Raw genomic sequence first — 15,394 nt, forward strand, 5'->3', positions numbered from 1 at the left:
TCATTAAGTCATATATTTGTCCTCTTTCTTTTGTTAATTTTATTTATTTTTATTAGATACTTTATTTACATTTCAAATGTCATCCTCTTTCCTAGTTTCTCCTCCAAAACCCCCCTATCCCATCCCCTGTGCCCCTGCTCACCAACCCACCCACTCCTGTTTCCCTGTCCTGGTATTCCACTATGGAATTTGTACTCTTTCTGAATATTATGTGAGCACTTAGGGGGTGCAATTTTTCCTCTTAGAATTCTTTTTTGTTTGTCCCAGAGGTTTTTGTTTCATTTTATTTTGGTGCTGTTTTCATGTTTATTTAGTTCTTGGAATACTTTATTGATTTATAATTTTCTATTATGCTTAATTTCTATTATTTTCAGTAGAGTTTTGTTAATTTTATACCTTATTGCATAAAGATCACATAGAAATCATGGATTTTTCAATATTTTTTCAAAATTTTTCTGTGTATTTGTTAAGTCTAACTTTGTATGTTAGCATATGATCCATTTTAGAGATGTGTCCATATGCTGCTGTGTACATTGTATACTTTTAGACATTTGGGTAGAAGAGTTTGTTGAGTTATTATCAAAAATTGTTTGTACATTTCAGACATTTTGATGTTTTCCTGAGCTAGTTCTTTTAGCTGTGAGTTATTTTTTATTAAATTATAGCTTCATTTGTTTTCTTTCTAGGGTCTCTTTAGTTCGAACATTTGCTTCTAGTATTGTTATTAGCATTTATTTTTGTTGGCTATAAAACATTTTAGGTTGTTTGGATGATGGAAAGTTTTTCTTTCACCTATGGTAGATATTTTTGCTGGGTACAGTATAATAGGTTGTGAATTGTGGTCTTTTAGAACTTGGAGTAGGCTCCAAGTTTTAGAACTTGTTCCAGAATCTCTCTCTGTCTCTGTCTCTGTTTCTGTCTCTCTGTCTCACTCTGTCTCTGTCTCTCTCTTTCTCTCTGTCTCTCTCTGTAATTTATTTATTTTATCTAATTTATTTTTAAATTTTATTACATTTGTTTATTTTAAAGTCTAGATTTTATTACCCTCCCAGCCTACCCTCCTGGTTCCACATCCCATACCTCCTGCCTGCCCTCTGTCTCCATGAGGATATCCCCATTCCTGACCCTCCACCCCACTAGACCTCTAAAACCCCTGGGGCCTCCAGTCTCTTGAGGGTTAGGTGCATCATCTCTGACTAAACTCAGGCCTGGCAGTCCTCTGTTGTAGATGTGTTGGGGACCTCATGTCAACTAGTGTATGCTGCCTGGTTGGTGGTTCAGTGCCTGAGAGATCTCAGGGGTCCAGGTTAACTGAGACTGCTGGCCCTCTTACAGGGTAACTCTTCTCCTCAGCTTCTTTCAGCCTTCCATAATTCAACAACAGGTGTCAGCTGCTTCTGTCAATTGGTTGGGTGTAAATATCTGCATCTGACTCTTTCAGCTGCTTGTTGGGTTTCCAGCTTCTGGCTACCACAAACAAGGCTGCTATGAACGTAGTAGAACATGTGACCCTGTGGAATTGCGGGGCATCTTTTGGTTATATGCCCAAGAGTGGTATTGCTGAGTCTTCAGGTAGAGCTATTTCCAATTTTCTGAGGAGCCTCTATATTGTTTTCCAGAGTGGTTGTACCAGCTTGCAATTCCACCAGCAATGGAGGAGTGTTCCTCTTTCTACAATTCTCTACAATATGTTTTGTCATCTGAGGCTTTGATCTTAGCCATTTTGATTCCTGTAAGGTGAAATCTTAGGGTGGTTTTGATTTGCATTTCTCTGATCACTAAGGACTTTGAACACTTCTTTAGGTGTTTCTCAGTCACTTGAGATTCCTCTGATATGAATTCTCGGTTTAGTTCTATACCACATTTTTTTTATTGGGTTGTTTGGTCTTTTTGGTGTTAGCTTTTTGAGTTCTTTAAATATTTTGGATATTAGACCTCTATTGAATGAGGGGTTAGTGAAGATTTTCCCAATCACGAGGTTGCCAAATTTTCTTATTGGCTATGTAATTTGTCTTACAGAAGCTTTCCAGTTTTATGAGGTTCCATTTATCAATTCTTGATCTTAGAGCATGAGCCATTGGAGTTCTCTTCAGGAAATTTCCCCCTATGCCAATGAGTTCAAGGCTCTTTCCCATTTGATCTTCTATTAGATTGAATGTATCAATTTTTATGTTGAGGTCCTTGATCCACTTGGTGAGGTGTTTGTGGTGTAGTGGTGAGTATATCTGCCTTCCAGAAGTTTCTGCTGAGAAATGTGCTTGATGGGTTTACCTTAATAAATGATTTGTGTCTATTCTCTTGCCACAATATCTTATTTGTTCTACATATTTAATGGTATGACTCTGATATCTCATGCAGATTTTCTTTTTAGTCTTGTCTATTTGAGTTTTTGTGTGCTTTTTGAATCTGCATGGATAGGTCTTTTCTTAGTTTGGGAAAGTTTCTTGTTAAGGATCTAGTTGGTGCCATTGGACTATTCTCCCTTTTCTATGTTAATATTTGAAGATATGGTCTTTTTGTGGTGTGCTGGCTAGCCATATATCAGTCAACGTCGTACAAAACAAAAGTTGGCTGAAAGGAAGGAATGTCAGTTGAGAAAATGCCTCCATAAGATCTAGCTGCGAAGCATTTTCTTAAGTAGTGATACATGGGTGAGGACCCACTCCCTTGGAAATCAGGACAAGCAAGCCAGTAAAAAGTACCCCTTTATGGCCTCTATTTCAGCTTCTGCCTCCAGGTTCTAACTCTGTTTGGATTCTTGCCCTGATTTCCTTCAGTGAAGAACAGTGATATGGAATTATAAGCCACATAAGCCCTTTCTTACCTAACTTGCTTTCTGTTTATGCCATTTTTGACAGCAATAGAAACCTTAATTAAGATAGGTGGTATCTCACATTGCTTGCATGTTCCTATCTTGAGCTTTAAAAAATATTACCTCTATTTTTTCACAGTATAATAAATTTCCATCATTTTTCCCTTTCCTTCTTCTAAACTCTCCCACATATCCCTCCTTGCTGTTTCAATTATTCATTATTTGTTTTGAGCGTGTATGTATGTGTGTCTATATGTGTATGTATGTTTGAATACCTACACACATATGCATAACTATATATATATACACACACACTAAGTGCACATATACAACTAGCTCAGTCTGTATATATGTTTTCAAGGTTCAACATTTAGTTTTTCCTGAGTGAGACTAGTTTTCCCATTCTTAGCATTCTGTAGTTGCCCATACACGTTACAGGAACAAACTCACACGGTTTTCTCTATCCATTTTAGCAAGCCTATTTATGTTGTCCTTGTTCAGCTCATGTTTAGGCAGTCAGTAATGCTGGTGATACTTTAAAGATGCCACTTCTGATATTATTAGGAAACATAATCTCAAAGAAAAATCTATAATACTTTGGCTCTTATAATATTTTTCTCCTTATTCGGCAGTGTTGCCTGACCTCTAAGTGTAAGAGTTATGTTGTAGATGTTTCAGTTGGTCCCTGGTTCCCCAACTGCATTTTTGATTGGTTGTGTTCTATAAATGTTCTCCATCTGTTGCAAAGAAAAGTTTCTTTGATAAAGGGTGAGAAACAGAATGCTGTGGGTATAAGCACAAATAATTTGAATGTAGTTAGCAATTATGTTGGTTTAATAAAGTAGTTAGTTATAGGCTGTCCTCAACAATCTTTAACTTAACAAGTTCTGGGGAGTTGGCTAGGTTTTCTTTACCAGTCTAGAATTTCTTGTTAAGTGGGTCGTTGCTGGCGGTTGGTTCTAATACTTTGATTTAATCAGGAATCTGTGTGTCCAAATGCTGAGGGTCCTTGTCCCAATTGGTTTTTGACCCATCAATAAAGAGCCAATGGCCAATGGCTGGGCAAAGGGTGATTGGGAGGGACCTTTAGATTTGCAAGGGCTAGGACAGGGGCAGGTGAGGAAAAGGAGGATTGCCATGATGTAGTAGGAGACAGATCAGATGTAGACCTGCAAGAGAGTCAAGGAACCATGTAAGAATTTGAGTAAGTGGTCATTGGGCCTGGGGTAGCAAGAGGAGGATTAGAACTGCCCAGCCTTTGAGCTAACCATGGCATTTCAAAAATAAACTAATGTGTCTGTGTCTTTCATTCATGGACCCAAGGAGTCCCTGGATGTGACTGGAGGTGCACCACCTGTTGGGAGCATAAAGCAGTGTAACTAAATCTCATCACTACAGGTCTTAAGTTGGTTATCACCCAAGTATGTATTCCATGAAAGTACCCTTAGTGATACTGAACCCTACTGATCACTGTTATGGTTCATAAGCATCAAAGCTTATGTAGGACTTTTGCTTGCTTCCATACTTTTGAAGCTTGAATAACAGTTAGCAGTTTTATAAAAACTAACCAGAAGGGAGACGCCTTTGAGGTCTGGCAGCTTGAAGTACCCCTATTCCTTGTATCAGAATATCATTTTATCTTCACACTAGGGATTAACCTTCCACTTCTAGAAGACAACCAAAAGCAATAACACTAGCCTACAATGGTTGTGTATCTCTTTGACAAAGACCAACAGCTTGAAACAGGACTTTTCATGCCTGGGATTGGATTTTTATTAAATGGTATTTTGTTTTTGGAAAGAACATTGTCAGCCTAGGAAATTTTCATTTAAACTATATATGTTTATTTATACACATACTTAGATGTATTATAGTTTATTTTAGATAGATACTTAATCATGTGATTCCTTATGAATTTTTCAGATGTCCTCATTTTTACCATCTTCTATCCTCCATATTTATCTCCTTCCTCTTACATGATTAGAGAATCCTACTTTTCCCATTTTCACAATCAGATAACCTATACCATACTATTCCTCTCTCCATTCCCCACATACACCAGAGCCCCGCCCTGCTCTCCATTTACTTTTTGCTTCTTTGTTTTGTTTTGTTTTGTTTTGTTTTGTATTGTTTTGTTTTTTCATTTTGCCATATGTACCCACATCTGAAGATTTGGAGATAGGAGCCTCAGATAAGAGAGGACATTCACACTTTCTCTTCCTAGGTCTGTCCTCACTCAAGTGATCTATCTTCCTCTTTTTACATTTTTAAATTTTCCTTTGCTTATTTCATATAAATTGTCTATTTTATGTTTGAGTTCTATTATCCTACCTTCTGCTTGATTCATTCTGGTTGTAAAGCTTTTTCCTGAATTTTCTAACTGGGATATGGAGTTTTTCAGTTCCATTTCTACTTCATCTTCTGTTATCTTTGATATTTTTATATCTTTATTGAATTCAGCTTTTAAATCCCAATTTATGTGTATTTTTCATTCAGTTGTGGATTTATATTTTCTTGACACTACTGTAGCATTTATTGATATTCTAATGAATTTAAATAAAATGTTTCTTTATGTCTTCTTAAAATTCCTGTATTCTTTTATTAAGTTTATGATTTTTTTTTAAATACTGTGTGTTCTGGCATTCATTTAGGTAATTTACACTAGAGAACACTTGCAGAATACTAGTAAGTTTTGTGTGAGACATGCTGTATTGGTCAAGGTTTTGTTGTTGCCATTGTTTTTGGTTTTGGTGGTGGTGATGTTGTTGTAGTCCCTGTTTTTATTTTTCTGATTTGACCTAGGCATGTGAACTTGTTTCTTTGGTTGTGTGTACGATACAATTATGTGCCCTTCCTTAGATGGGGCCAGAGGCAAGAAATGTGTCACCTAAGATCAGTTAGTTTGTTGATGGGTATGCTAAGTTAAACATGATATTGTTTAAAACCCATTTGTCAGGATCTAGGCTTGTGAGTTAGCATATACCATGTGTTGGAGAATGCAAAGACAAAGGGAAAAAGCTACTTACCTAAGGAAGGTAGCTCATATGTGGATGATGCAGGCTACAGGTCTGGAATGAGGCTTGTGGATTTGCAAATTGCAGTGAGTCTGAGAGAAAGGGAGAGAAAAGGAAGATATGACTTACCCAAGAAAGGTAGCTCCTAAGCAAGCAGTCTCTGTGGGCCATCATGTGTCTGAAAGTAGGATTGTGGGTTTGCAGATCAATAAAACATTTCTAAGAGATACTATTTATTACAGTTCTACAAGGAAGATTAAAAAAATTATGGTAAAGCCATCAACTTAAATGTTTTCATTTCAATTTCTTTTTAGGTGGAAGTGAATCCTCCTGGGATAAAGATAAGATACAATCTCCACTTGCTGCTTCTGGACCTCAACATGGAATTGCTCATGCAGCACTTGCTGGTCAGCCAGGCCTTGGAGGTGCTCCGACCCTTAATCCACTTCAGCAGAATCACCTGCTAAGCAATCGTACGTATACTATGCCAACAAAATTGGATGTGTTAAAAATATAAGGCAAGAATTTCTAGTTATCTTGGAATGGCAAAATTTAGTCTATTTCTCTTCAACAAGGTATAAAGAGTTCAAAATCATAGGAAGAAATAGTGATTCCTTTGGAAATATGAAATTTATATCGTATAGGTAACTGGGCAGGCAAAGCAGAAGAATAAAATAAAAGCATATTAGTATGTGTGAGGTGCTAAACAGGATATTGACTTGGATTTCAAATTCCATTTTTACAAAACTATGTAATTGTGTTACATTGGAGAAGTAATCAAGAGGGCATAAGTCTCAATTTCTATACCTATAAGATATCAGTGGAAATAGACCTATTTTGGATTATTATAAGTGCTACAAATTGACAAAGAAAAAGACACTAGTAATTAATTGCATAGAATAATTGTTCTGTAAATTATAATGATTAATAGTGCTTTGGATATTAATATAGATGATTCGTACGTGTTTCTATTTAGGTGATCTCTACAAGGAAGTAAAATATTCTTATATCCTTCTGCTGTAAAAAAAAAAGATCTTTCATTAATTTACTTAGGTAAAGTACTGCATTTCTTATAAACAAGATTTCCCAGAGAAGAGGCCCATTATTCCTTTTTCTAGGAGTTTTATTCCGTGTTGAACTCTGGGGTTGAAGCAATAGAAGATTTCTGAAACAGGTACCCCTCATAGTATACCATCACCAGAATAAGGACTTTTTATAATATAAGTTTGTTGAAGCAGTTACTATGTGTTTGAATTTCCAAGAGAGATAAACAAAATCTGGGGTTCAGAAAAAAAGAACACTGAAGGAAACAAGAGGAAAATTGAATACCACCTATTACACACTTAATTTAGTCTAACTCAAATCTTGTTCAACATAAAACATTTCCCTAAAGACATAGTGTTTTCATTCATTATGCAGCTGATAAATCATATGGGACTTTCAACCAGCAACCATAAAATGCAGCTCATGAAAAGATGATTCAAATACATCCCAAGGATTGATACAATGTCTCATGAGTTCTTGAGAACATAGGTCTACATGCTTAGATCACATGACAAACATGAGCACAGTAGTGGGTCTAGAATCTGAGCATTCCATGGGATGAGGCCAGAGGAATTTGGATCTCTGAACCTCAGCTGAAGCAAGTCTAACAGTATCAGTGAGGTCTAGGTTCAGTTAAAAAAAAAGAAGAAGAAGGAGGAGGAGGAGGAGGAGGAGGAGGAGGAGGAGGAGGAGGAGAAGAAGAAGAAGAAGAAGAAGAAGAAGAAGAAGAAGAAGAAGAAGAAGAAGAAGAAGAAGAAGAAGAAGAAGCAGAAGAAGCAGAAGAAGCAGAAGAAGAAGCAGAAGAAGCAGAAGAAGCAGAAGCAGAAGCAGAAGCAGAAGCAGAAGCAGAAGCAGAAGCAGAAGAAGAAGAAGAAGAAGAAGAAGAAGAAGAAGAAGAAGAAGAAGAAGAAGAAGAAGAAAGAAGATTTCAAAACCTAAGGTGAAGAGATATTGAAGAAGGCAGGATATTTTTACTTTTGGCCTGAAATATACATGTACAAGCACATCTGCACACACATACACAGAAAATAAGTGTAGTCTAAAGAGACAAAGGAAACACCAGCACCGATTCAAATACAGCATCTATTTTAGAATTACCTACTGACTATTTAAAGTGCCTGATGAATGTGCTGAAGTAATGGGAATGTGGCACAACATATAAAGCATGGATGATGTAAACAGAGATTAAAAACTCAAAAGGAGTCAATAGATACATTAGAAAAGAAAAAGGTCCTTGTTACATTATGATGAATAACTTTTATTGAATAATGTGTAATTTGTGATCCTGAAATTAGTCAATAGAAATTTCCCAAATGAAAGAAGAGCTCACGTCAATACTTTTCAAATTATTCCACAAAGGAGACAGAATATTGCCCAATTTGTTTTATGAGGCCCCAATGACCGATACTCAAAGCACATAAAGACCCATCAAAGAAAGAATTATAGCCCAATGTTTCTTATGAAAAAAGATACAAAATTTCCAATAAAATAAGTAAAAACCAAACCCAAGAAGGTATATAAAAGATTATCCATTATGATCACAAAGGCTTCATCCCAGAGGCAAATAAATGTAATCAAACATTAAAAACAAACTGAAAGTTGGGTGGTGGTGGCACACGCCTTTAATCCCAGCAATTGGGAGGCAGAGGTAGGCGAATTTCTGGGTTAGAAACCAGCCTGGTCTACAGAGTGAGTTCCAGGACAGCCAAGGCTACACAGAGAAACCCTGTCTCAAAAAATAAAAACTAAAAATAACAATAAAATGAAAATAACTGAAAGATGAAAACCACATGATTATCTAATAATTTCCATAAAAAGCCTTTGACAAAATCTACCACCCCATCATGAAAAAAGTCCTGGAGATATTAGGGATACAAGGGACATTCCTGGAGAAGATAAAGGCCCTATTTAGCAAGCTCAGAGACAATATTACCTTCAATGGAGAGAAACTTCAAAGAAATTTCTGTTAAATTAGGAACAAGACAAGACTGTCCACTTTCTCCTTATCTGTTTAATATAGTACTTGAAATCTCAGCTAGAGTAATAGGACAATTAAAAGAGATTAAGGAGATATGAATTGGAAAGGAAGAAGTCAAAATATCATTAGTTGCAGATGATATGGAGTATACATAAGTGACCCCGAAAATTCTACCTTCAGTGAAGTAGAAAAACAGTAACTTCCTTTATACAAATGACAAATTAACTGAGCAAGAAATAATAGAAACAACTTTCATAATAACCTCAAATAATATAAAATATCTTGTGATAACTTGTTTGATAGAAATATCTAGTTTTGAAGAATGAACTTGAAGAAGATATCAGAAGATAGAAAGATTTTCCATGCTCATGGATTGGTAGGATTAACATAAAAATTGGTCATCCTAACAAAAACAATCTTCATATTAGATGCAAACCCAATCAAAATATCAACAGAATTCTTTGTAGATCTTGAAATGATAATATTTAGGTTCTTATGCAAATATACACACTCAACAAGAATGGCTCCAATAATCCTAAATAATAAATAATAATAATAATTTTGGGACACCATCATTGACCTCAAATTGTACTGCAGTGCTATAATAATAAAACCAATGAAGGACTCACACAGAATCAGACACTTTTAGCAATGGAATCAAAATCAAGACCACAACATTAGTCCACATACCTTTGGACACCTGATTTCTGATAAACAAAACAAAAACACTACTCAAGTAGGATGGCCACATATAGAAAAATCTAGATAGGTCCATACTCATTATCCTGAATACACGTATAAACATAAAACCAGATAGACTAAATCTAACAGAAGAAAAAGTATAGAATAATCCCGAATTCACTGGCACAAAACAGACTTTCTGAACAGAAAACCATTACCAAGGAACTGTGATTAACAATTAATAAATGTGACCTCATGAAGTTGATAAACATTATTATTCAGACAAGGTGACAGCCTACAGAAGGAGAAATTATTTTATTACCAACTCCAAATCTGATAGAGAACTTAGTATCCAAAATATTGAAAGAACTCAAAGACCTCAAATAAAACAACTAAGAAAATTGAAAGTGGGGTACAAACATAAGCAGAAAATTCTCCAAAGAAGAAAGGTAAATGTCTATAAGATACTTAAAGAAATTAACATCAATCACAAAGGACTCATTGGTTCTGAAAGCATCATTTGGTGAAAAGAGAAAATCAGAATTGAGTTACATCTAATTGATTTGTAGTTAAAGGGTTCCATGAGAATCTCCAAACAATCAAAATGTTTACAAGACCACAGACTGTTCTCTGTCAGTTAATGGCAAAGCCCTATTACTGAAGAAAAGAAACAACTCAATGAACATGGAGAAATTGAGCTGGTGCCTACAGAGAGCCTTCACCCCTATGTGCTTATATCTTTGGTATAACAGGTACTCTACAAGTTACCAAAGGAGACATGTAAACATCAATGCAGCCATAAACCCTTTAGCTTACAATGTTGATCTGCAGATGTGTTAGGGCACTGGTGGTATAAAACTTGTGAGAGGAACTAACCACCAACCTATCTCTAATCTGACCTTAGTTCCACTCCACAAAATAGAACCTATACCTAACACTACTCAGGTAACCATGAACATGAGACTAGATAGCCTGCACCTAGAGTAAAACCAAGTATCACTGGTCTAAACAATGACAACAAAAATTATAGCAATGAAATGACTCCCAGTGACATTCTGCTATACTCATATATCAGTGCTTTGATCATCCATCATCAGAGAAGCTTTCTCATGTAGCAGACGGGAATGAACATAGACTCATAGGCAACATTATGCATATAATGAGAAACCTTGGAATACTCAGCTAATATCTCCATTAATCCTCCCCCTCAGGGCTCAGGGAACACTGTGGAAGAGGGAGCAAAAAGATTGTCCTTTGTGTATTTATTATGTCTTAGAATTTATTATTTTAGGGGGACCCCAGAGTATAAAAAATACGGGGTCTCTGCAACTGAATCTGTTTCTTGTACATTTTCTTAGACTCTTTTCTATTTGCTTTCTTTATTATTAGTAGTAGTTTTTGTTTTATCTTATCAAATTATATTTTATTTTATTATTCAAAAAAATCCAACTGAAAAAGAAAATTCACAGCTTATTTACCTAAGATGTAGTGTTCTAAAAATATATAAGGAAAATGTAAAAAAAAAATATGAACTGTAAACTATTTGAATTATCAGTGATTGTTGTTCTAGTTGGCTCTGTGAACTTGGAAAGGCGGGGCCTTAAAATGAGACAGAGTAAAATCTTATATAATAACCAACTTTATTTGGGGCATTAGATAACTTACATTCTAAGAATTCGGCAAAATCATATGAGCAAATTTCACTTGAGTTCAAGATGTACACACTCACAAATGCCAAGGCACATGAGTTTAAACTATATACAGTCATAAAAGACAATTTGTGCTTGGAAACATGATTCTGAATAATAATGGATGAGATAATGAGTAATCTAAAGTAAGCCCACCTTTGTTCATTATACCTGAGAGCAGCAGAATAGCACATTTCAAGAACAACCTATGTTATGGAGAAACAGAGGTTACAAGACTTTTTTCTTGTTATTGAACTTTTCTCACATGCACTCTGAAATATCCTCATGCAGCTTCATTCATGGATCACGTTCTATCAAGTGATAGAATTTTTCTAAAATCATTGAAAAAGAAAGAAAACATGTCAAAAGTTCACTAATATGTTAAATACCAAAGCATGCTACAAGCCTTCATATCATTCAAATTGAAAGGAAAAAAAAAAAAAAAACAAGGCAGAGAAAGTGCAAGAAAGAATATGGCACTATTGCCACAGACCTGATGCAAGAAATATAGTGTGGACAGTAATTCAGAAAGAAAAAAAATTATTCTGCTGAAATATTCTGAAATAAATACAATAATGTAAATGTTTTTCTTATTCTTAATTTAGCACAATAATATGTCCATAAAGTAGCCAACTGAGTGATTATTCCTTGTAGATAAGTAAATAAATTACACTAGGAGAGAAGATTTGAAAACTCTCTTCAAAATTTTTGATGCAGAATTATTCCTGTCTAAAGGAAAGGAAGGGACAAAAATGGAGAAGAGACTGAAAGAAAGGCCATCCAGTGACCGATACAACTTGGGATCCATCCCAAGTGCAGGCACCAAACCCTGACATTACTACTGATGCCTCGTTGGGCTTGCAGACAGGAGCCTGGTATGACTGTCCTCTGAATATCTGTACTAGCAGCTGACAGAAACAGCTGCAGATACTTACAGACAACCATTGGACTGAGGTCAGGGGATCTCTATGGAAGAGTTAGGGGAAGGGCGGAACTAGCTGAAGGAAATTGTAATCCCACTGGAAGAACAACACTATTAACTAACCCAGAATCCTCAGAGATTCCAGAGACTAAGCTACCAACCAAAGGACACACTCTGTGTTCCCCCACCCCTGCTACATATGCAATTGAGAATTGCCTTGTCTGGCCTCACTCAGAAAGGATGCACTTAATCCTGTAGAAACTTGGTGCCCCAGGAAAGAGGAATGCTAGCAGGGTGAGGTGAGAGTGGGTGGGTGAATGGCGGAGCACCCTCTCAGAAGCAACGGGGAGGGAGCATGGAGTGAAAAACTAGTGGATGAGGGACCAGAAAGGGGAGTAGCATTTGGAATGTAAATAAAGTAATTAATAAAAAAGAAAATACTCTTTTTATATGGCATTTGTACTGTCCATATATTTATGTAGTAATGTTTCCAACTATATGTAGATGAATTCTAAATCTACAGGAAAACCTCTCCAGAAATAGGCAAGTTTATCCAAACCCAAGCTATTAGCCATAAATTCATACACATATGAGCAATGTGAGCAACAGTAAATGTACTCAGAAGAATATATTTATCAGTGTGTGTGTGTGTGTGTGTATGTGTGTGAGTGTGTGTGTGTGTGTGTGTGTGTGTGTGTGTGTGTGTGTGTGTGTAATTAAAGAAATGGATTTGAGAAAGAATTGAGGTATATGGGAGGAGTTGTGGTTGAGAGGACTGGAAATGTTATAAATACAGAACTCATACATGAAGTTCCCCAAAATCATTAAATTTAAAGTAGGCCAAGCCAAATAATAAACTTATCTATAAGTGACATAAGAGGGAGGAAAGCGACTAGGGAAAGTAAGAAGTGAAATTGTTATAAATTGTTTATAAATTGTTCCTCTAAAACCTAAGAAGACAATAAAAGGAGGAAGATGGGGTAAAAGAGATTAAGAAAACATGAAAAACAACAAATAAAAATAAATGCAAAAACTACTTAAATTAGTTTAATAAACACTTTACAAGGAAATGGTCTGAATTGGCCAATTAAATGATATCAACTGGTGTGTGTATCCTAATAGCACCAAACATGAGAGGTTTTACTTGAAAGTGAACTTACTCCCTTTGAAATTCTCTCCTGACTCAGCAAAATGCAGCAAAACTAAGAGCAACCACAAAAAATATTATAAAAAAACAAAGATAATAAGAAAGGTTGATAAAAGAAGAAACAAATATATGCTTCCTAAGGGATATATCTATATCTATATATCTATCTATATGCATATAGGTAGATATAAATAATTACCATGCAGAAGAAATAAAAAGCTGGAGTAACTATATTAACTTTTAAAAGCCAACCTCAGAGGATCCAAAATTAAATTATCAATTTCATTTAAAATGGCATAATGTATCTTCAAGTACTTGCACCAGATAAGAGTGTTAAATTATGTGAGAAAAACTGAAAGGAAGTGAATGAATCTACTCTTGAATCCTTTGTCACCTTACCTAGAAGTAATTGACACATCTAGAAGATGGGCATAATTGAACTGAGCAGCACAATTAAACAGCTGAATTTAATAGACATTTTAAATTACTTTATACAATAGCATAATAACACATATTCTTAAATTCACAGGGGACATTACCAAGATAAACACATTGTGGTCCATAAAATTCATATTAAACAAATTTAAAGAAATAGAATCTTATAAAATGCATTGTTCAGGAAACAGTGTCTATTCTATCGCATGTGAACAGCTACTTATCACAGTGGAAGCCTATGGACTCAGATTGCTTACCACATTACCTCAGATTAGACACTGTGTGCTCTTACCATCAAGGTCTCTTTGCCAAAAAAAAAAAAAACATTAATGGAGACATGAGGGTGCAGATACATCAGCAGGTAAGCAGATATGGTACCAGCTACTCATGCTCTTCGGATTTTACTGTTCTGGGTTTTGGAAATATTTATAAGCATGGTATGTCACATTTCTTATTTGGAAACACACTGTGCCAGGTAGACTGACCACTAGGTTGTGCCTGAATTTTCTCCTACAAAAAGATAAATTAAGTGAATCTAAAGTAACTTCAAAAGAATTAATAAATAATTTTGTACCAATGAATGAAATTAAAAGCAGAACTTCAGTTTAAATGACTAGAAGTGAAAGCAGGTTCATAGACCAAGTCTTAGCAGGTTCAGAAAAAGAAGAGGGACATGTTTTTCTAATATTAGAAAAGAGGGTACTGATCTCATGTATGTTAATAAGGTAATAGAAAAATACTCTGGACTATTGTATATTTTTATATTGTAGATTAAAACTTCTTGAAAGATGTACTTTAGAAATTATATTAAATAATATCATTGGTATACATAATACATTAAATAAATTAAATATATAATTTGTAATTAGCTGTCTTCCAAAACATAGGTTGCCAGGTCAAGTTGTATTAACAGGAGAATATTAAAAATTAAGAATTTACAACAGGTTTCTATAAACTCTTCTACAACCTAGAACTGAAGGCACATTCTAACATATTCTCTGAGGTCAGCATTGGTCAGATGACAAAAATCAAATAACTTCCCAATAGAAAGGAACTATAGCTCAGTATCTATGAAAGCAATAAAAGAATCTTCAGTAATTTATAAAAATTTTATCTGGAAATATAAAAATTTTATTGATTGGGAAAGATGAACTTGTCTTTCCCAAAGTAATGTGTTTGTATATGGAAAAACAGACCAAAGATAATCATAATATGGGCTTTAGATTAAAAAGGCAAGATTTCAGCATTAAATATTAACATAAAATCTGTTGCTTTCCTATGTTATATCAATATAATACTTCAATTTGAAACAGCATTGAGTTATTTATTTATAAAGATAATAATATATATATATATATATGTATATATATATATATATATATAACCACAAATATTAAATGATTAATAAATTGGAGTTTTGTAAAATTGAAATCTCTGTAGGACACACATTTTTTTTTTCTTCTATGTTAAGGTCACCACATTGACATCCTGGAAGTGTCCCCTATCCCCGGCATCTGGGGTAGCTGCATAATTTTAATCATTACCAGGGCCTCTAGGCCTCTCTCCTGTGTCTCTCTGCACCTGCTCCTGCCTCCCCATTCTCCTTGCCCTCCTCACTCCTACCTACTTCTCTCCTGTTAGCTTAATCCTATGACTATTTTATTTCCCCTTCT

General features: G+C 35.1%; 1 protein-coding gene across 20 annotated transcripts in view; it reads left to right on the top strand.

The window, feature by feature from the left end:
* Dach2 (dachshund family transcription factor 2) overlaps window positions 1-15,394 on the top strand; it is a 538,891-nt gene that overhangs the window by 401,073 nt on the left and 122,424 nt on the right. For all 20 annotated transcript variants that reach the window (XM_011247714.2, XM_030251527.1, NM_001289734.1 and 17 more), the window contains one exon: window positions 6,141-6,299. In XM_011247714.2, the coding sequence (XP_011246016.1) occupies window positions 6,141-6,299 (159 nt within the window). The remainder of the gene's footprint in view (window positions 1-6,140; window positions 6,300-15,394) is intronic.

The sequence above is a fragment of the Mus musculus genome, chromosome X (assembly GCF_000001635.26).
Source record: "Mus musculus strain C57BL/6J chromosome X, GRCm38.p6 C57BL/6J".
NCBI lineage: Eukaryota > Metazoa > Chordata > Mammalia > Rodentia > Muridae > Mus > Mus musculus.